The sequence below is a fragment of the Erinaceus europaeus genome, chromosome 4, assembly GCF_950295315.1.
Source record: "Erinaceus europaeus chromosome 4, mEriEur2.1, whole genome shotgun sequence".
Lineage (NCBI taxonomy): Eukaryota > Metazoa > Chordata > Mammalia > Eulipotyphla > Erinaceidae > Erinaceus > Erinaceus europaeus.
Window position 1 is genome coordinate 106,234,070 of NC_080165.1, and position 22,260 is coordinate 106,256,329.

The 22,260-nt window shown below is 45.0% G+C and overlaps 1 protein-coding gene across 5 annotated transcripts in view; it reads left to right on the plus strand.

Annotated features, from left to right (window-relative positions):
• ERC1 (ELKS/RAB6-interacting/CAST family member 1) overlaps positions 1–17,703 on the plus strand; it is a 450,240-nt gene extending 432,537 nt beyond the window's left edge. For all 5 annotated transcript variants that reach the window (XM_060190339.1, XM_060190341.1, XM_060190340.1 and 2 more), the window contains one exon: positions 12,916–17,703. In XM_060190339.1, coding sequence (XP_060046322.1) covers positions 12,916–13,053 — 138 coding nt within the window. In that variant the 3' untranslated portion in view covers positions 13,054–17,703. The remainder of the gene's footprint in view (positions 1–12,915) is intronic.
• Positions 17,704–22,260: the final 4,557 nt, after the last annotated feature.

Here is a 22,260-nt window from a genome sequence, read left to right on the forward strand (position 1 = left end):
ATCTGCCAGTGCTTTGATTTGCAGCACATCAAATCTGTATTAGTTTAGGCAGAGTCGACATTTTTACAATCTTGAGTCTTCCATCCATGGTCATGTTGTATCCCTCATTTAAGATATTTTAATTCCTCTGATTAAAGTATTATAGTTTCCAATGCAAGAAATCTTGGTTTGGTAGTTCTTTTTTTTTTTTTCAGAGAACAATTTTAGTGAATTAGAAAACTCCAAATTCTTTTTTTTTAGTCATTTTTATTTATTGAATATAGAAAGCCAGGAATTGAGAGGGAAGGAGGTAATAAGAGAAGGGAGAGAGATACCTGCCACAGTGCTTCACCCCTCGCAAAGCTTTCCCCTTATAGGTGGGGACCGGGGACTGGAACCCGGGTTCTTGTGCATCAATCGCAACATTTGTGCCCAATCAGGTGTGCCACCACCCGGCCCCGAATACTACAAATTCTTGAATGTTAAAGAGGAAAATGAATAGCAGAGGTAGAAAATAAAGAGTTTTTGTTGTTGTTGTTGTTGTTGTTGTTTTCCTTTTGTCATCACTGGGACTTTACTGCTCCAGGCTGACTTTTAGACAGAAAAAAAGAAGAGAGAGTGAAAAAGACATCACAGCACCAAAACTACTCCAGTCTGATGGGACCTTATCAAACCTGGCCACACACATGGTAAAGCTAGGCCACTATGCACAAATTCCATTTTTCCAGGCTAGACTAACTCTTCTCAGTTTGATGGTGAAAGGAAATTGATGAGAGACAAACTTACAAGGTCTTTTCTGGAGCCAGGTGGCCTCTGAAACCATGGTGAAAGGTGAGGGAAGGGAGAGATTAGAAACAGTTAGGATCATTGGCTAAAAAATATATGGGATATATATTCCATGGAATATTACTCGGTGATCAAAAAAAGATGGTATTGTGTCCTTTGGGACAAAATGGATGGACCTGGAAGTGATTGTACAAAATAAGTAAAGAGATAAAAGACAACTACCAGATGTTTTCATTCGTATGTGGAAGCTAGAGATCAGATTTACATGAACTTGCTAAAAAAAAAAAAAAAAAAAATCCAGTGATCCGGGAGGTGGCACAATGGATAAAGCACTAAACTCTCAAGCATGAGGTCCTGAGTTCAACCCCTGGTAGCACATGTACTGGTGTGATGTCTGGTTCTTTCTCTCTCTCCTCCTATCATTCTCGTTAATAAATAAATAATAAGGGGGTCGGGCGGTGGCGCAGTGGGTTAAGCGCATGTGGCGCAAAGTGCAGGGACCGGCGTAAGGATCCCGGGTCGAGCCCCCGGCTCCCCACCTGCAGGGGAGTCGCTTCACAGGCGGTGAAGCAGGTCTGCAGGTGTCTATCTTTCTCTCCCTTTCTCTGTCTTCCCCTCCTCTCTCCATTTCTCTCTGTCCTATCCAACAACGAATTGCGTCAACAAGGGCAATAATAATAGCCACAATGAAGCTACAACAAGGGCAACAAAAGGGGGAAAAAATGGCCTCCAGGAGTGGTGGATTCATGGTGCAGGCACCGAGCCCAGCAATAACCCTGGAGGAGGAAAAAAATAATAATAATTAATTAATTAGTTAATTAAAAAATCCAGACAAAACAGCAAGCAAACTGTAAGGCTTGTGAAAACTATGGTAGTTACTTTTGGGGGGTTGGAGGGTGGGGAAACAGAACTTTGGTGATGTGTATGGTATGGAATTATACATTGTAATCTTACAATCTTGTAACAACTATTAACTAAAAAATCATTAAAAAGAAAAACCAAACAGAGTTAGGGCTGGGGGAGACACCATAATGGTTATGCAAAAAGACTTTCATACCTGACACTCCAAAGATCCCAGGTCCAATTCTCAGCACCACCATAAGCCAGAGCTAAGCAGGGCTCTAGTAAAATTAATAATAATAATAATAATAGAAGTTAACTAGGGCCTGGAGATAGCTCACCCAGTAGAGCATGTGCCTTACCTAATGGGAGAGGGCCTTGAGTTTGAGCCCCTGACACCACAGAGAAGCTCCATGCATGGTGGAGCAGTGTTGTGATGCCTCCCCCCTCCTTATTTTCTCTGTCTGCCTAAAATAAAATGAATGAAAAAAGTCAACCTAGAGTGACAGGTTTACAAAAGAAAAAGAAAAAAAAGTTAATTGAAGGGGAGGTGCGGGGTTCCGGTCAACCTAAAGTAGGAGTTGGGAACAAGGGGCTGGGGTGGCCTTTTGAGGCAGGGTGTCCTCTATCTGCAATGGTTGCACAGCGGTTTCCTGAGGTGCTAGGGGCACCAGGCCCACATGCAGGCTGTTTGCAGCAGCAGCCTGCTGCCCTCATGACTTCCTCACCCACATTTCCAACTGCTCTGGCTGTAATACTTTCTCCACTGGAGGTACATACCTATATATCCTTTATAACTCCAGAATACCTTAATCAAGACTTAGTAGGAAGGGGCTTTCCACTAAACCTCAAGGTGCCTGAGAATCTTGAGGCAGATTTGGTGGCAGTGCTTCAAAAATGGAAGAAATGAAGGTGCTAAGACAGGGACTTAATGCTTTGGGTGTAGAAAGGGCTTGCAGGACACACAGCAACAGATCTGTCTTGCAGTCTAGTGGAAGTTATCTTCCCTTGCAAGTGCTTTTTAAGTTTTTTGTTTGACTCTAAATGCACAGCTTTCAATATACACACAGAAAATCACACCTTTCTGCATAGAGCAGATTATGTAAACATTGGTTCTGCATATAATTATGGTGTTTCTAAGAAAGTAAACATGAAGGCAGTATTTGCATGGTAGTGCTTGTAGTGAGGAAACCAGCTCACTAGCATGAGAAGGTAGAGTACAGGAAGTGGGAGATCTTGCTGGATTACTTGGCCTTACTTCCACTAAGTTTGGATTTGTAGCTTTAACAAGGAAGGGAAAGAGGGACAGAGGAGGATTTGACTCATTGCAGATAGGTTGTAATCAGCATTTTTATTAAATCCTAAATATTACGTTTGTGCTTTGGGGGAAATTCTTTTCTGGTGTTAAGCCCTTCAGGGGCCTCTCTTTGGGGAAGAGGTGAGATGGGTGTGGGTAGTGGGAGGGGTGAAGGAGAAAAGGAGGAAGAATATTTTTGAGTGGGATTTGATCAGTTCAGTCTGACAAACTAGAACATGTCCACAAGATTTCTGCCAACTGAAGTCATACAGAAGCTTCCTTTAAAAAAAAAAAAAAGTGATGTGCCTGCTAAGGAAATATTTTGAAGTAGTAAGGTGCTAATCCACCTCAAGGTCTGTTTTCACACCGTGATGAAGAAGGCATTTGTCACAGTTTCCAGGTTCCTTACTCCATGTTGCTTTTCTTTCCCAAGTGCTTCTAGACATTTCAACAACACTACATTGTTGAAACTCTGCCTTTGACTTCAGAATGACTAGAACTTTTTGCATTTTAAAGTCTGAAAAAGAAAAATTCCCTTTCAAGAAATTCACTCCAGTTTCACAAGTCTGATTGACCTCTCAGCTTTTTTTTTCCCCCAGAGCCAGAAATATTAGCATCTAATGACTCAAGCACCAATAAAATCTCTCCCTGCATAGCCAGACCCATGTGTAATCCTGCCTTCAGATAAAGTGGAAACCAGGCTCCCAGATGGAGAGCAGTCCAGCTAATGGGGGAGCATTTTCTCCTCTTGACTGGGATTCTCCTGGTGTCCTCTGTGTCCAGACCATTCATTTGAGCTTGGGGAGAAGCATGCCCTGTAGAATCCCCCTCTTGCTTTCTTTCCTCTAATCTGTGTCCATTGCTGTGAGTCCCACTTTGTCTGCTGGTGCTAAATCACTGTTCTGCTCCATATTCACTGTTGGGCCAAATTCAGCCCCATCCCCACCCAGGTTTGCATTCAGTTCAGGTCTGCCATTGAGTTATCTTAATCCTGCCTCATAAAATGAGCCTCTCGGCTTCTTAGTCAGGCCCACCAGTTTTCTTTGAATTCACTGTAATCTGTGTCCGTTTCTCAGGTAATTAGGTGCCTGAAATGAAACCCAGAGCCCTAGGTGTGGCTGCCCTGAAGCCATGCCACGGACTGAGGTCCCCTGAGGGACAGTGCCTGAGCCATGCCAGCCCCACCTCTCTGTCACTCCATCTCTCTTGAAGGGCTGGGACCCAGCAGTGCCTGTGTCCCCGTACTTAAGGGATCAGCCAGCTGTATGTCCTCCTCACACCATCTTTTCATCTGGAATGACACTTCTTTCTGTCCTCAAAGGTTGACTGCACATTCTCCGTGAAACTTTCTCCTCCTCTCTCTCCAGACGGAAGGCAGAAGGCAGTTCTACCCACAGTGGGCATTTACCATTTGGTGTTTTGCATGGACTTCTCAGTGAATATGTTTATACTTATTGTTATTTGTAATTTTGTTCAATTTACCCATAATTCACCCACTTAAGATACACAGGTCAGTGGATTTAGTGTCTTCTCAAAATTGTGCAACTATGTAGATTCAGCTTTTGAACACTTCCAACACCAAAACAAGAAACTCCATTGTTTCCGTAGTGTGGTGGTTGTCATGTTCACCACACAAGAAACTGCATACCTGTGATCCTGCCTTCACACTGGCACCCCCATTGCCCAGGAGTTCCTCCATTTCTTGGTAGCCACTGATTTACTGTCTGTTTCTGTGGTTCTGCCTGTTTGCAACATTTCCCATAAGTGGACCCATGCATTGAAATCCTTGAGACTGGGGGAATTCCAGGAGGCGTGGCCATGGAATTACTGGGACCAAATCACCTCTCCTCCCAAAACAACAAATAAATAGAACAAGAGACCCAACTGAAGTCATAATCTACAGCTGAAAGTTCTGCAGCCTCAGGTGTAGTTGGAGTGAAAAAAGGCACAGGGTGAAGAACAACAAAGTTAAATCAGAGCTCTGGGAGGTGTGGGCATTGAGCTGTGCCACTTTGACGATTTCACTTTAAGGGCAGCAAGCAAGTAATACTATTCCTAGTGACAGAAGAAAAGAGACAGAGGCTTAAAACCTCCCAGTATTTGACTCAGGGGGGAGACTTTATAGCCTTCTGAGTTTAAGGCAAGGACACAACATAAAATAGGGCATTTGTGACCACAAGACAGCCCAAAGAAACCACCACCCCAATCCCACCCACCCCAGCTCATACAAACAAGAGAAATCTAGATATCACAATAGCACCACCTGCTGGCCATCAGTAACCAGCACCAAAAAATGTGCAAGCAAAGATTCAGAACTAAACAGCCAACTATGCTGTATCAGACAGACAGAAATGAAACACAGGAAATCCAAGGAATCACAGATTTAGAGAGACTCAGAGATAGATTACACAGAGCTCATTATGAGGACTCTCCAAGAAATTAAGCAAGAATTAAAAGAGCATGTTACTGTCGAATTAAAACACATGAGAGAGGAATTTGTAACAGAGATCACTAAGAATCTTCAAATCTTGAAAGAAGAACTTCAGTCAGAACTCCAGGGAGTAAAAACACCCTAACTGCAATCCAGGCCCAGGTAGGAAGCTTAGGAAGTAGATGCACACATTCAGAAAAAATAATCTCCAATCTAGAAGATACAGCCAGCCCACTCTTTCAATTCAAAGATAAGGGAGAGGAACAATTTAGAAAGACTAAAGCAACTATCTGTGAAATTGCAGACTCCATCAAAAGATCAAATATAAGAGTGATAGTTATATCTGAGGAGGAGGACAAGGCCAAAGACCCAGAGTCCATTTTCAGAACAATTTTAGTTGAGAACTTCCCTCACTTAGGAAACCATCAGAACATTTTCATTCAAGAGGCAGAATAGTCACCCAGATTTATAAATACAAAAAGACTAATGCCAAGGCACATTATTGTAAAACTATCAAAAGTCAATAACAAGGAAAAAATTTTGCTGACTGCTAGGGAAAGGAAAGAAGTTGCATACAAAGGCAAGTTATAAGACTTTCATCAGATTTCTCTTCACAAACTCTGGAGGCAAGGAGAGAGCAGAATGGCATATTCAAAGTTCTAAAGGAGAGGGAATTCCAGCCACAAATATTGTATCCTGCAAAATTATCCTTCAGATATGAGGGAGAAATAAAGGTTTTCTCAAATATTCAAGAACTAAAGGAATTTGCCACAATTAACCCCACAAGAACTACTGAATCAAGTCCCACAAGAAAGGAGGAAGCAAAGGAATACACGTTCCAAACACCAAACTGCAGATTCTACCATGACACCAGCCTGACTCCCTCGGACAGATGACCTCACCAATGTACCCTGGGACCCTACCTCTCCACAGCCCTGACCCACTAGGGAAAGATAGGGACAGGCTGGGAGTACAGATCAACCTGTCAATGCCCATGTCCATCAGGGAAGCAATTACAGAAACCAGACCTTCCACCTTCTGTACCCCATGATGACCCTGGGTCCATGCTTCCAGAGAGATAAAGAACAGGAAAGCTTCCAATGGAGGGGATGAGATATAGAACTCTGGTGGTGGTAAATGTGTGGAATTTCACCTCTCTTATTCTATGGTTTTGTTGATATTTTCTATCTTTTTTTTTTTTTACAAATAAATTAAATTTTAAAAAAGAAAAGAAAGGAATAGGGGCAGGATTATAGAAAAAAATGCCAAATATATATAACAAGAGATAGATAGCTATAGAAATAATAGTCAACCTATATCTGTAACCTTGGGAGAACTGCTGTAGTTTCCAGTGGAGAGAATGGTGACACAGAATTTTGGTGGTGGGAATGGTGTGGAATTATGCCCATGTTATCTCATAATTTTGTAAATCAGTAATAAATCACTAATAAAAAAAAATAAATCCTCGGGACTGATGTTTGGCCTGTCATTGTGCAGGTTCACCTACATCATAGCTTGTCACAACACACCATTTTTATTAGCAGGTGATATCCATTGTTACAGCTATCTCCTTTTGTGTATACAAGAGCATGTCACCTGTGACCCATGTATTTGTTTTGTTTTGATGTGATTTGATTTATAAAGTAATTGCTGTGAAATTGAGGGGGGTGTTTTAAGCTTCTCCAAATATAAAAGCCATCACACCTAAAAACTTCTTCACCTAGTTCTGCCACCCCTTCTCTGTTTCCTGCAAGGTAGACACCCCCCACACACACACACACACTCACACTCACACCAAAGAAACATGTCCTTAGTAGTCAATCCCAACCATGCCATCCCCTAACACTAGTCACTTTCTGACTCTTATCTACTTCATCTGGGCATCTCATAAAAATGAAATTATGGGGGCTGGGTAGTAGTGCAGCTGGTTAAGCACACATGGCTCGAAGTGCAAGGACTGGCATAAGGATCCCAGTTTGAGCCCCGGCTCCCCACCTGCAGGGGGGGTCACTTCACAAGCAGTGAAGCAGGTCTGCAGGTGTCTTAGCTGTCTCTCCCTCTCTGTCTTCCCTTTCTCTCTCCATTTCTCTCTGTCCTATCCAACAACAATGACATCAATAACAACAAATAATAACCACAACAATGATTTAAAAAAAAAAAAGGGCAACAAAAGTGGGGGGGGAGAATAAGGCCTCCAGGAGCAGTGGATTCATAGTGCAGGCACCAAGCCCCAGCAATAACTGTGGAGGCAAAAAAAAAAAAATGAAATTGCATAATACGCAGTGTTTTGTGGCCAGTTTCTTCCATGTAGCATGTTTATTTCTCTCTTTTTAAATAATTTAGTATTTATTGGATAGAAGCAGAGAGAAACTGAGATTGGAGATGGGAGGAGGTAGGGAGAGAGGAAGAGAGACACCTGCAGCACTCCTTTACCAGGTGAAAAACGGGGACTTGAAGCCATGCCCTTATAAGTGATGACATGTGCTCAACCAAATGTGTTGCTACTTGGCCCCTCTTAGTATATTCTCATGGCTTGCATACCTGAAGTTCACTTCTTTTTATTGGCAAATCAAGCAATACTTTTTGTATTGACATTTTAAACATATGACTTGTCCCTTCTCAGTTTCTTAGAATTTAATAATTCTTGTGGTCCGGGAGGTGGTGCAGTGGATAAAGCATTGGATTCTCAACCATGAGGTCCCGAGTTCAATCCCCGGCAGCACATGTACCAAAGATGTCTGGTTCTTTCTCTCCTCCTATCTTTCTCATGAATAAATAAATAAATTCTAAAAAAAATGTTGATGGTTCTTAAATACATACAATGCCCTGGGGAACTGAAAAAAAAAAAACCTGAGGAGATAGCATAGCAGTTCTGCTAAAGACTTTCATACCTAAAACTCTGGGGCCTCAAATTCAATCCCCAGTATCACCATAAGCCAATGCTCTGGTGTGTGTGTGTGTGTGTGTGTGTGTGTGTGTGTGTGTGTGTGTGTGTGTGTGTGTGTTTCTGTATCTCTCATTAAAACAAAAATGTTATGGAAAAGTTGGTAGCACAGCTCTCCATTGTTACAGCTCAAATGTAGCCAAGAGCAAGACTTAAGACTGCATGGAGAGCAGGGAGTTAGTTAATCATTCCAGCAGAATCAGGTTGGTTCCTACCACCCTGATTGCTTTGGCAACCAACTTTACCCTTTTCAAACTGGATGCAGTGCAAGCTGATTGATTACAGACAGGATTGAAAGGGGCACAGGCTGATTGGCTCAACTATTACAGGAGGTGCAGACTATTGCAGAATCCACTGAGATAGGAAGATTGGTCACAGACAGAATCCACTGATGTGGATAATTCATTTCAAAACCAAATGAAATATTTTTTAAAGTTCTTATTTTATTTACTTTTCTAATTTTTAACTTTTATTTAAAAAAATATTGACAGGACTATGGGATAGAAGGGGTACATTTCCACACAACTCCCATCCCCAGAACTTCGTATTCAGTCCCCTCCCTTGATAGCTTCCCTGTTTTGCTTTTGTTTTTTGTTTTGTTTTGTTTTGTTTTTTTGTTTTTTGTTTTAAATATTTATTTTCCCTTTTGTTGCCCTTTTTAAAAAATTATTGTTGTTGTTACTGATGTCGTCATTGTTAGGACAGAGAGAAATGGAGAGAGGAGGGGAAGATGGGGGAGAGAAAGACAGACACCTGCAGACCTGCTTCACCACCTGTGAAGCGACTCCCCTGTTGGTGGGGAGCCGGGGCCTCAAACTGGGATCCTTATGCCTGTCCTTGCGCTTTGCGCCACATGCACTTAACCTGCTGTGCTACCGCCCAACTCCCAGCTTCCCTGTTTTTATGCCTCTGGGAGTATGGGCCCAGGGTCATTGTGAGGTGTAGTAGGTGGAAGGTCTGACTTGTGTGATTGCTTCTCCGCTGAACATGGGCATTGGCAGGTCGATCCATACTCCCAGACTGTCTCTTCTCTTTCCCTAGTGGGGAAGGGCTCTGGGGAGGTGGGGCTCCAGGACACATTGGTGAGTTGTCTGCCCAGGGAAGTCAGGTTGGCATCATGGTAGCATCTGGAACCTGGTGATTGAAAAAGAGTTAAGATAGAAAGCAGAACAAATTGTTGACTAATCATGAACCTAAGGGCAAGAATATTACAGATGAGGATTTGGGGTCTCCATTTTGGAAAAAGCTAGTAGGTCTGTCTTAGGTATATTCCAAGGGGCCCATGACTTTACTAGTTTTTGCCTGCACCTGACATCTGATATGCAGTTGGGCCCAGGTTATTGTCTGGAGAGATGGTGTCATAGCTGTAAAAAGGACTAGAAAGCTGGATCAGGGAAGAGAGTAGCTCCCAAATATGAGGAAAGTATATAAATATTGTTGACTGTAAACCCCATCAATTTGTTCTGGGGCCCATATTCAGCACAGGAGCCTATGTAACCTCTGCATCCCTGTAGATCTGAGCTCACATTCTATGGTCATAGCTAGGAACATTCCAGGCTGCACTAATGTCAGGACCCATCTTCCACAGGTAATAGGTATGAGTACGTTGTGCAACCTCTCTTCGGAGAATGGAACAGTCCCTACAGTTGTTGATCCACATTGAGGGCAAAGTCCTACAGAGGCCCACAAAGCAGTCCATTATGTTGCTGCTGATGGAGATAACCAGTGACAGTGGAGGGAGGGATCTGTTAGAGGTCCAGGTCCATCATGTCTGTGTGGGAATCCCAAGACTCCCTGACCAGGGCCCCAGGAGATGGGGTGGCCTGGTAGTAACTAAAGAGTCATCGTTAAAGTATGCCAGTCTCTTCAGCTTTTGTAGTCCTTACTTTATCTGACAAGGTTAGCTTTGGAGTGAGTGAAGGATGTGTAATTGGAGTTGGATGGGGAGGGTATCTAGGTCTAAGTAGAAGCTGTTTCATTAGGTACTTTAAGGTGTCTTTTTAGTTCTTTCTACTTGCTTGCTACATTTATTAACTCACAGCAAATTATTGTGCACTTTTGCTTTAAGGTATATGTTTTTCCCTAACTTATGGATACATCTACAAATGACCTATCTCATGGGCCCTTATCTATATCTAGATTTTGTTAAGAAGTGCATGACTCGAAATGGAATTAAGGAGTCCTATGAGCTAGGAAAGGTCTCATGAGAGTAATGAGGCTGAAGGGTTGACATTCCACACCTGACGTCTCTGGACATAGTCTGAAGTGCAGCATGCTGAAGTGGCACTGGTTGCATTGATATTTTTGATATTTTCCTAATTTTTTTTATTATCTTTATTTATTGGATAGAGTTAGCCAGAAACCAAGAGGGTAGGGGGAGATAGAGAAGGCACCTGCTTCACCACTCTCAAAGCTTTCCCCCTGGGTGGGGGCTGGGGGCTTGAACCTGAGTCCTTGCACACTGTAATGTACAGGTCCACCACCACTGGCCCCACAAATGAAATATTTTTAAAATGAAAAATAAAATATCTTAAATTTGGGATTCATCTCTCAACCCTGAGAAGCATGTTGATATTTGTTTTACAGGACTGAGGAAATAGCAAAAAGTTCTATAAAAAGACTTTTATACCAGAGATTCCAGGTGCCAGTTCAATCCCCAGTACAACCAAAAGCTAGAACTGAGCAGTATTCTGGTAAAAATAAATAAATAGGTTAAAGAATATGTTACATGTTTTGTTTATATTTCTTGTCACATGATTGATGCTACCTATGATATTAAATCAAAATTTATGAAAATAGAATCAAAAGTTCTTCCTCCTAGGTCATTAATAAATTTTTGCTTTAATAAACTGTTCTGATAAATATACATTCTTGACTCTCCTACTGGTGCTTTATAGACTAAAGTCTTAGAAACTATTGGGTAAAAGGATATACACAAAGTTGGGTACTTATTAATCCACTTGTATTTATTTTTTCATTTTATTGAGGAAATACTGATTTACGAGATTTGTTGTCACTCCCTGCCATTGTATACGCTTTGCTTATGTAGTCTTATCTTCAGTTATAGCACCACTTTTATAAAACATAAATGTTAATTCTTTGTCCTTTTGTTCTTTGCCTTAGTGCAAATGTTTCCTAAACCATTGCTGGCTGTTAATTTAAAATCATAGCTTTTCTGTCTATACAAACATTGAAATTTCTGTCTAATCAAGTCTGCTTTTTTTTTTTTTTTAGCTTTCTTTTAAAAAAAATTACTCATAGGGGGTCGAGCGGTGGTGCAGTGGATTAAGTGCATGTGGCGCAAAGTGCAAGGACTGGCATAAGGATCCCTGTTCGAGCCCCCGGCTCCCCACCTGCAGGAGAGTCGATTCGCAGGGGGTGAAGCAGGTCTGCAGGTGTCTATCTTTCTCTCCCCCTCTCTGTCTTCCACTCATCTCTCCATTTCTCTCTGTCCTATCCAACAACGAACAACATCAACAATGGCAATGATAATAGCCACAGCAGGCTACAACAACAAGGGCAACAAAAGGGGGGAAAAGATGGCCTCCAGGAGCGGTGGATTCATGGTGCAGGCACCAAGCCCAACAATAACCCTGGAGGGGAAAAAAAATCCTCATTATCTTAGACAAACTTAATCAGTTAGGAAAATAATAAAAATGCCAAACCAGGTGGCTTGCAAGGAACAGAAATCTATTTCTGGCCAGTCTGGAGGCTGGGAGTCCAAGGTCATGTCAGCTCAGCAAGCACTTAGTGCTAGCCCTTGAGTGACAAGCTGCTGCCTTCTCTTTATGTCCTTAACTAGGGGTGAGGGTCAGGTTTCTAGTTGCATCTGTATGTCACATTTTATTTTTTAAGGAGATTGAGTCTGAACTGACTCTGCATCCACAGTCTAGCCTTCTATTCAGCTTGAGTTCCTCTCTCCTTTCGGTTTCCCCATGGCTTACCCAAGCTAAGCAATTCCCTCCTTCATTTCCTGGCTTTTACCTCCATGTGTTTCCTCTGCCCAAAAGCCTCTTTGATCTCCAGACAGATTCCTGTTCAGTTCTCGTGTCCAGTTCACATGTTGCTGCTTTCAGTATTGTCTTCTCAGGCTCCTCTAAAATGAAACTTTCTTACCCCCACTCCCCCACAGTACCTTGTGTATGCACAATTCACTATTCCCCAGGCTGACTTCTTTACTCTTTTGTTTTAGATATAGAGACAGACAGGTGAGGGGGTGGGGGAGAGGGGAACCATAGCACTAGAGTTTCCCACATTATATGGGGCTCCCATTTGTGCTACCAGGGATTGAGCCTGGGCCACACACACTGCAGAGCACATGCTCTACCCAGTGAGCACTCTCTCACCCCTCATTCACCTTCTCACTGAGAGCATCTGTGCCCTTTCACCTGCTTCTCCCCTGATGCTCCTGCCCCCATGTCCCTGGCAACCACCATCCTATTGTCTTTGAGTTCACCTTTTTTTCACTTGTTTTGTTTTCAGATTCCACGTGTAAGCGACACCAGGCCGTGTTTACCTTTCTCTGTTGGGCTTGTTTCACTTGGCACAAGGCCCTGCAGGTCCATCCACATTGCTGCAGATGTGCCATTTCTGTGCCTATGAGCAGGATTGTGATTCGTATCTCTCCTTCCCTTCCAGCTTCAGAACGAGCTAGAGAAAGTGGAGCGGGACAACGCGGAGCTACAGGAGTTTGCCAACACCATCCTCCAGCAGATCGCTGACCACTGCCCAGACATCCTGGAGCAGGTGGTCAACGCCCTGGAGGAGTCGTGCTGACCCCTCCCACCCTGCACATGGGGCACCCACCCACACCCAGGCCAGCCCAGGAGCTGGGCTGCATACACCCCAGTGTGCAGCCAGGCACCTCCCTCCCTCTGCCCTGACTCTGCTTCCTGCTCTGGGCTGACACTCTTGGCCACCATGGAGGGAGGAGCTACCCAGCCTGGGGTACAGACTGGAAGCTGGTGGCCCCACCCATCTGGGAACACTCACTCTGCCCAAGGAAGGACGAATGTGCAGTGAGAGCACTGGCCAGCCCAGCATCTGCCCAGATCCTGACAGCTCGAGGGAGCCGTCTCAAGGGTCCTCACACCACAGCAGGTGCTTTCTCCTTAGAAGATGAGTAATCAGTCTCAGAAGGGGGTTGGAAGAGAGGATGGGCTCTTCTTATTGTTTCCCAGGCATGGTGTCTCTTGCAAGAGTAGCTATGAGCTGGCCTCAGTGTGTCTTAGGGCCATGGTCTTCCCAGTCTCTCCATCTCTCCATCTCTCCTTCTCTCTGTCTCCTCTCCATAGTCAGTGAGCAGGAGGGCAGCATGGAGATGCCTTCCCAGCCCTCCTTGTCTGACATTTTGCTCTCTCATGCATAAGCCTATCAGAATGCACAGCTCCCCTCAGAGAGAAGGGTTTGCTGCTGCTCTGTTTCTGTGGGGCATGACGGTTCCTTGAAGCCAGGCTGGCTTCTCCTAAGCATCTCTTTCCATTCCCTGCAGCCAGGAGCCCCTAGAAAATGCATCTGCCTGCCCACCCCTGGAACCCAAACTCCTGCAGCCTGAGGTCACAGAGGCTCCTGACACAGCTCCTGCCATGTCCCATCATGTCCACATCCCACCACATCCATTCGCTCAGCTGTACTCTACACCTGTTGCCTACAAACTCCTTCTGGCACAAATGAATGTTTCTCACCCTACACATTCCTCCCTATACCCTGTCATTCATTGTTTCCATGAAGTGCCTACAGTATGCACACTCCCCCAAGTAACCATCCTCAAGATAAGTCTCCAGGGCAGGTGTTTCTGTAAGGCTTCTGGTACATCCCACTTCCCTGCCTAACAGGTCTTTTCTAGAGAAGCCCTTCCCAGGTCACCTTTCTCATTTCTGTCTGTAATGGACCAGCTGAGACCCTGGGGTGTGTTGTCCACTTGTGCAGGACCCCACTTCATGACCAAGGGTTCTTGTCTGTTACTCTCATCCTGGGAATGTGGGTGGACACTTTTTTTGTTGTTGCTGTTGTTTTGTTTGTTTTTTACATTTGTGGACACTTTATGGAATATGGTTGGCTTCCTACTCTCAGTCTGAAAATTGATCCCCAACTTGCAAATCTAGCTGATGGTATTGGCATTTTGAAGGCCACTTGTCCTGGGCATAGATAACAATGGCCTCAAGTAAAGAGGCACTGAGAAGCTGGCCACTTGATCCCGACCCAGCCTTTTGGCCACCTCTCCTGCCAGACACCTCTTCTGATAAGATTTGCTACACTGAATGTTTCTGGCTTGTGTTTTCTCCTTTTCTCTTCCCTGATTATTTGCCCAAAGAGCCTGATGCTGCCTGTAAAGTCACCACAGCCGTGGGTCCCATATTTTCTCACCAGCCCCAACTGTCAAGCTTTCCCTATGAAGGGTCATGGGGGTGCTGCTCGGGGCTCATCGAGCTCCTTCCTCGAAGCTTGATGGGCAGGGCCAGAGGCTTACAGAACTAGGTAGTGAGCCAGTGATGCCCTTGGCCCCAATTCTTACTTCAGTGATCCCTTTACACTTGGGGACCAGGGTATCGGGCTCTCAATCTGTGTACCATGATGCAGATCACACCCCCCCTAGGACCACAGCACTGCAGAGAAAGCAGGACAGAAACCCAGCCCACAGATGAGGGCAGGGCTGGCCCAAAGCTGTTCTCAGGCTGCTTTGACAAGCAGCTCACCCTGCACCCACCAACTCAGTTTTTAAAATAGAATTATTTATTAATGAGAGAAAGCCAGAGCACTCTCGAATATATGATGCTGGGGATCAAACTCAGAACCTCATGCCTGAGAGTCCAATGCTTTATCTGCTGTGCCACCTCCCAGACCAGTCACATTTCATCATCAATTCACCTGCTGCTCCTGCCCACCTTGGTGTATGATTCTCACTGAACTTCCTTCAGTCTTCTTTCAACCCTCCTATTGCTTTCTCTCCAGAACTGTGTGAGTCCTTTAGACAAGGTCTTGGGAGAAGAAGGATAGTTAGGGGTTGGAGGTATAGACATCTCCCTGTTCTCTGTGAGCCATCATGGGGCTTCCCATTGGCCCCAAATGGCCATCTGGTACCCCAAAAGGGGGGAGGGATTCTTGCTCTGAATGAAAATGGGCTTTACCTTCTACTTCCAGTGAAAATGACCTTCCTGTCATGTCCTAGGGGCGAGGCTAACCCAGTTTCTAGCACTTAGAATTGTTTCCTAAATTTCTGTCATTTAACAAGTGAACAGTGTCCATCATACAAAGCCTTGTTCTGTAACCAGCTTCATACTTTTATGGTTTCATGGGAATATGCCACCTACTTCTGCAAAATTTCATGTAGGTCTCCTGTAATCTCACCTGCTCATTAGTTCCACTGGAATTCTTACTGCTCTATATCAAGAGATCTGTACCCCAAACAGAAAGGGGTACAGATCAGATTCAGATGCTGTGTCAAGAACTTGACAAGAGGTGAACAAGAGTAGGTGGACTCCAGCCTAGAGTTCTTGGACTGAATATATACATATTCAGCATGGCTTTCATCTTTCCGTTCACCTCTTGTCAAGTTCTTGACACAGCATCTGAATTGAAATGTGTGAGGACCTGCACACTGCGACATGGAAAGGCCTTGAAACCAGTGCCCCCTAATCCATCTCTGCTCTAAGCTTTGACCGTGTTCCTGACCAAGTAGGGCTCTGAGTGCTTCTCTCTCACCCACACATGAGCTTCAGACCCCCACAGGTGCCCAGGCGGCTAGGGGACTCGGCATTTCCTGTCAGTGAGAGTTCAGCTGATTTCCACAAGGAGCTCCTGGCTTGCCCACTCCTCTGAGCAGAGGACGAGGAATCATTGTCAGTCAGTTGGCCCCTGGACTTAGTTACTCCTCTCCTGATTATCAACAGTGGTGTTTGGATCTGCTGCTAGAGTCCTGCTGAGCCCGGCCACCCCCACTGCTTGAGCACCCTGGGGTGTCTGAGGAGAACAGGTGCAGGAGGCCATCCCTGTGGAGCCCGTGGCCTCAGGTGCCATGGTAGAGGGGCGAGGTGGAGCAGGGCTCCCCAAGGCCAAGCTGCCCATCACTGCCAGCCCCAGGCTTCTCAGGACAAGACTGATCCACTCAAGCAAGCATTTTTTAAGAGAATGTGGGTGCTCCCTTCTATGAACTGAGGGAGTATCTGGGTAAGAAAAACTACACGCTACAGGGAAATCTTTCTGAACAAAATGGCTGTCTTTACTGAACTCTTTTTAAGAAAAAATTGTTCCCAAAATTTTTGAGTGTCCAAACTGTAACCAAGTGTCTCCCAATTTTTCCATTGTGTTTGGTGAGTGTTGTGACCCTGTTCCTTGAAGGGAGAGGTGGTGGCAGGGGCTGATTTGGAGGAGCGGTTTCACCCCACCCCACATCCTCTCTTCCTTTGCTTGTCAATATTGTCTGTGTGGTTCCAAAAACTGGGGCAGTTACATTGTGTCCATTGTTGAGATTATTATGATATTAAACAGTAGTTGTAGACCTGAAAAAATTAAGAGCTGTGTTTTAAGACATACAAACCAATATCATGTTAATAAAGGAATTCAAGTTCCGGGGTGTACCCCCCTTCCCCATTAGTTCAGGCGGCCACCAGCCACTCTGCAGACAATGACTAGGGCAAGAGACACAGGTTCTGGGTGTCAGAGTCTCACTTATGCCAGAGTTTTCTCACATCCACCAGCCTCAGAGAGGCTACAGAGTCTGGCTGGTAACCACCATCACCCCCACCCTGCCCAGCTCAGATGCCTACTCCCTGGGGTGACCTAGGGGGAGGCCAAGGCCGAGAAACCTGCGTCCTGCCCACTTGGTGCTAAATCTGCCACCCATGGCCTCTTCTGCACTCAGACACCACTGTCCAGGCAACTGAGTCCTGGAATCAGCTTCCTCTGGCTTCAGCCCCTCAGCCCTTATCCTCCAGCTCCTCCTAGGCCCTGTCTTCCAGCCAGACTGTCCCTTTAAGCCCAGAGAAGCAAACCCAGAAGACAGGCCAGGCCCTGCCCGCCCTCTGACCTACACCAGTATTGCCCTCTGTGCAACAAGCCCCCTGCCCCCCGCACTTCAGGGGAGCCCTGGGGAGCTGGCACTGGCTCCTCACAGCTTGAGTTCCTTTCGGTGATAGTAGCAGCTGCAATGGTGGTGTCATGATGCAAATGCACCCACTGCCTTCAACCATGAGAGAGAGAGAGAGAGAGAGTGAGTGTGTGTGTGTGTGTGTGTGTGTGTGTGTGTGTGTGTGAGAGAGAGAGAGAGAGAGAGAGAGAGACATGGCTGGAGTCACATTACTGACAGGACAATGACATTACAAGGAAATTGTGTTAGAGTCAACTTTGCCTTGATAATTATTGTAAACACTGTTCATTTGTGTTTCTTTTTTATTCACAAACTAAATCCATCCAGGAATTATAAAATTATTTAAGATGGCGTGCTGTGTCTTCCTTTTGATTTGGGGGGCGGGGGCGTGTGGCAGGTGGTTTGGGGTGAAGGCAGGACCGAGGGATGACCTGGGGCAGCCATGAGTAATACATGAGAGGGAGCTCTTCCAGGTCCTTCCTGCATGGGGACTGGCAGCTTCCATGATTTCCTTCAGGGTCCACTCCCCAGGCTTCCCAAGTCTGTTCCTGACTGTCTCAGCCAGGCCCCCTGCTGCTTCTTCAGGTGGAGTGCAACTACACAGGGTGATATGGGGTCAGGTGGGCTCTGCCAAGAGGAGAACCTGCCCTTGAAAGACCCCCAGCCCTGGCTTGTCTCAGGCCTTGTGCTGGTGAGGTATTATTACTCTGGGGACTTCTGTGAAGATGTGCTCTGCTCAGCTCCGTCTCTGACCCTGAGAGGAAAGTCTGTCTTTCCACCCCAGTTAGAGCCATTCAATGAGTGCTGCCTCCCCCCAGGTACTAGCATCCTGGCCCCACCTGACTAGCCTGAACAGCTGCTGGAAATTGCCAGAGTAGGCGGGACTGCACTCTTGGTGCTGCTGTCTCTCCCAGACCAGGAGGCCCCCAGCAGAGTGGGTGATGTGTAGCACCCCCACAAACCACAGCCACCTGCAGCTGTGTCCCTGGACCTGTGTGTCCCTATCCCTGGTGCTGGCCAGCGTGTGTGGCAGTTCCCATTCATCTTTAACTGTGTTTGTGATGTGGGCTGCCAGAGGGGAGGTAGAAGCCACATGGGTTGAAGAAAGGGGACAAATACAGCTGGCAGTTGAGAATTCCATCCATTAACTTGGTTGTATCTCTAAATTGGAAGGGAAGCACTTTTTTATTTTTTGAGGCACAATATCTAAGACTGGTTCAACAATGGTTAAGAAGTAGCCAGGCAAGTCCCTGGAGGCAGCATAATGGTCCTGAAAAAAACCTTTCAGGCCTAAGGTTCTGAGATCTCAGGTTTAATCCCCAGTACTACCATTGCCAGAGCTGAGCAGGGCTCTGAAAGAAAAGAACCAATTAAAATCCTCTGCTGAATATTGGCCCCAGACCAAATCAATGAAATTTACAGTTAACAATATTTATATACTTTTACTGTATTTGGGAGCTACTCTGTTCCCTAATCCAGCTTTCTAGTCCTTTTTCTAACTATGACACCATCTCCCCAGACAATAACCTGCATATTAGTGGTCAGACTCAGGCAAAAACCTAGTAAAGTTATGAGCCTCTTAGAATAAACCTAAAATAGACCTACTATCTTTTTCCAAAATGGAGACCCCAAATCCTCATCTGTAATATTCTTGCCTTTAGGTACATGATTAGTCAACAATTTGTTCTGCTTTCTATCTTAACTCTTTTTCAACCACCAGGTTCCAGATGCTACCATGATGCCAACCGGACTTCCCTGGACAGACAACACCACCAATGTGTCCAGGAACCCCACTTCCCCAGAGCCCTGCCCCACTAGGGAAAGAGAGAGACAGTCTGGGAGTATGGATCGACCTGCCAACACCCATGTTCAGTGGGGAAGCAATTATAGAAGCCAGACCTTCCACCTTCTGCACCTCATAATGACCCTTGGTCCATCCTCCTAGAGGGATAAAGAATAGGAAAGCTATCAGGGGAGTCCTGGTGGTGCGAATTGTGTGGAATTGTACCCTTTTTATCCTATGGTCTTGTCAGTGTTGCCATTTTATAAATTTAAAAAATAAAAAAACTACTAAGATAGTTCACTTGGGAAGGTTTCTGCTTTGCCAAGTCTTTAATTGTGTTAAGCCCAGATTCAGTCCTAGACAAAGGGCAGGAGAGGCAGCCAGCAAAGATGGGGGCCAGGAGAGGGCCCAGCCTTGGGGGGCACAGCATCCCAGTGTCCCAGGTCGAGGTTCAGCTCCTATGTAAGAGCAGGGAGCAGAGGACTACTGGCTGCAGATGTATTGTTTAGTTCTGTTTTTGCCGTTTTCAGGGGCTTCAGTGCCCTGGATTGACTTTTTCTGATATGAGGAGAAAGAGATACAGAGAGAAGGGGAAGGCAGAGATATCACAGCATGGAATGGTTCCCTGCTAAACAGGGCAAAGCAGGTACCCTGCTGGCTAAACTGTCTCAACTTGCAAATGAAGCTTCTGTTTTTTCTTCTTCTTTTTTTTAATGCCTTTACTGGGGGATTAATGGTTTATAGTCAACAGTAAAATACAATAGTTTGTACATGCACAACATTTCCACATAACAATAAAACCCCCACTAGGTCCTTCTCTGCCATCATGTTTTAGTACCTGAACCACCACCCCCTCCACCACCACCCCAGAGTCTTTTACTTTGATGTAATACACCAACTCTAGTCCAAGTTCTACTTAGAGTTTTCCCTTCTGATCTTGTTTTTCAACTTCTGTCTATGAGTGAGATCATCTCATATTCATCCCTCTGTTTCTGACTTATCTCAGTTAACATATTTCCAAGCTTCATCCAAGATGGGGTAAAGAAGATGAATTCGCCATAAACCTGAGACTTTGGAGCCTCGGGAATAAGAGTCTCTTTGCATAACCATTATGCCATCTACCCCTGTTCACATTTCTCAGCTTTCCACATAACAATTCAACCCCCTCTAGGTCCTCCTCTGCCATCATGTTCCAGGACCTGAACCCTCCCCTCCAACCCCAGAGTCCTTTACTTTGGTGAAATACACCAGACCCATTCCAAGTTCCTCTTTGTGTTTATTGCTCAACTTTTTTTTAAATTGGATTTGTTTCATTGAAGATGCCTTTAAAATTTAGATGAAAAAGAGCTCTGTCAATATTTTCCTCTAAGTATTTGATAGTTTCTGGCCTAATATCCAAGGGGTATTGAAATCCCCTACTATTAATGTGTCACTGTTAATATGTTGCTATAGCTCTTTCAGTAGATGTTTGGTGTATTTAGATGGCCTTTCACTGGGTGCATAGATGTGAATAATCATTAAATCCTTTTGATTGACTGATCCTCTGATCATTAAATAATGTTCATCCCTATCTTTTTAAATATTATTTATTATAAGGTCTATTGAGAATAGCTGTTCTTGCCCTTTTTTGTGGTCTTTTGACTTGTATGATAGTTTTCCATCTTTTCACTTTGAGTCTGTGTTTGTCTTGTTGAGTTAGCTGGGGTTTCTGCAGACAGCATTTGGTGGTTGGGTTGTGTTTTCTGATGCATCTTCCTACTCAGTGCCTCTTAGTAGGTGAATTCAGGCCATTGACATTTATTGAAATTATGGAATGAAGATATTTTAAATGAAGATATTGTAGACTTTTAGAGTATTCTGATATATGGTATGTTAATGATGCTGTGATTGTTTATGAGACCTTTCAGGGTCGCTGTGGCAGCTGGCGCAGAAGTACAACTTCGAGAAGATGATCTGCCGCAAGTGCTACACACGTCTGCACCTGTGCACCGTCAACTGCCGCAAGAAGAAGTGCGGCCACACCAACAACCTGCAGCCCAAGAAGATGATCAAGTGAACCCGCACCTGCCTGCATGCCCTTTTCTCTGTCTGTCTGTCCTGGAATAAACCACAGCTCATGCAAAAAAAAAAAAAAAAAAGAGAGAGAGAGACCTTTCAGAACTTTTTTTCAGGGCAGGCTTGTTGATAGTTGATTCCTTCAACTGCTGTTTGTCTGAGAAGGTTTTTTCTTTTTTTTTTTTTTTTTAACCAGAGCACTGCTCAGCTCTGGTTTATGGTGGTGCAGGGGACTGAACCTGGAACTTCGGAGCCTCAGGCATGAGAGTCTATTTGCATAACCATTATGCTATCTACCCCTGCCCATCTAAGAAGGTTTTTATGCCTCCATCTAGTCTGAATGACAGTCTAGCAGGATACAATAGTCTTGGTTGAGAGCCTTTCTCATTGAGAGCTTGATATATATATATATCTTGCCATTTTCTTGTGGCCTTTAGTGTTTGTGTGAAGAAATCTGCTGCTAATCTTATGGGTTTACCTCTGTAGGTGACTCTTTGTTTTTATCTTACAACCTTCAAGATCCTTATTCCTTTTCATTGTAAATATGATATGTCTTGGTGTCTTTAAGTCTGGATTAATTCTGTCTGGGCTTCTTGAACCTTTATATCGGCTCTCACGGCTCCCAGCCTTGTTGACCTGAGGCCTGTGGGAGCTGTAGCTGCCAAGGAAGTATCTTCATGGCACACAGCTAGGCATTAGGACTGGAGTCCCAAACTGGTCCAGTGTGTTTCCAGACCTCAGTTCACAGCGCCATCAGAGGTGCTGGGCCAGCCAGAAGGCCCAGTGTGATCACTGCTGCTGAGCCCACTCCTGTTGGCCAGCCAGGTGGGGCAGGTAGGACTCAGGACAAGGACAAAGGCCAGGCCCATGGGCAGCAGGGGCTGTGAGTCCCCACCCCTTGGGTGCTCTGCTGGACACTGGGCATCTGCAAGCTGAGAACCTAGCCAGAGGGCAGGTACCTCCAGCCTCGGGAGCCATTGTTCCTCTTGCTGCTCTGATGTTTCAGTGTCCTGTTCTCTGATGGGGAGAGGGGAACCAAGGCCATGATGGGGGACAATGG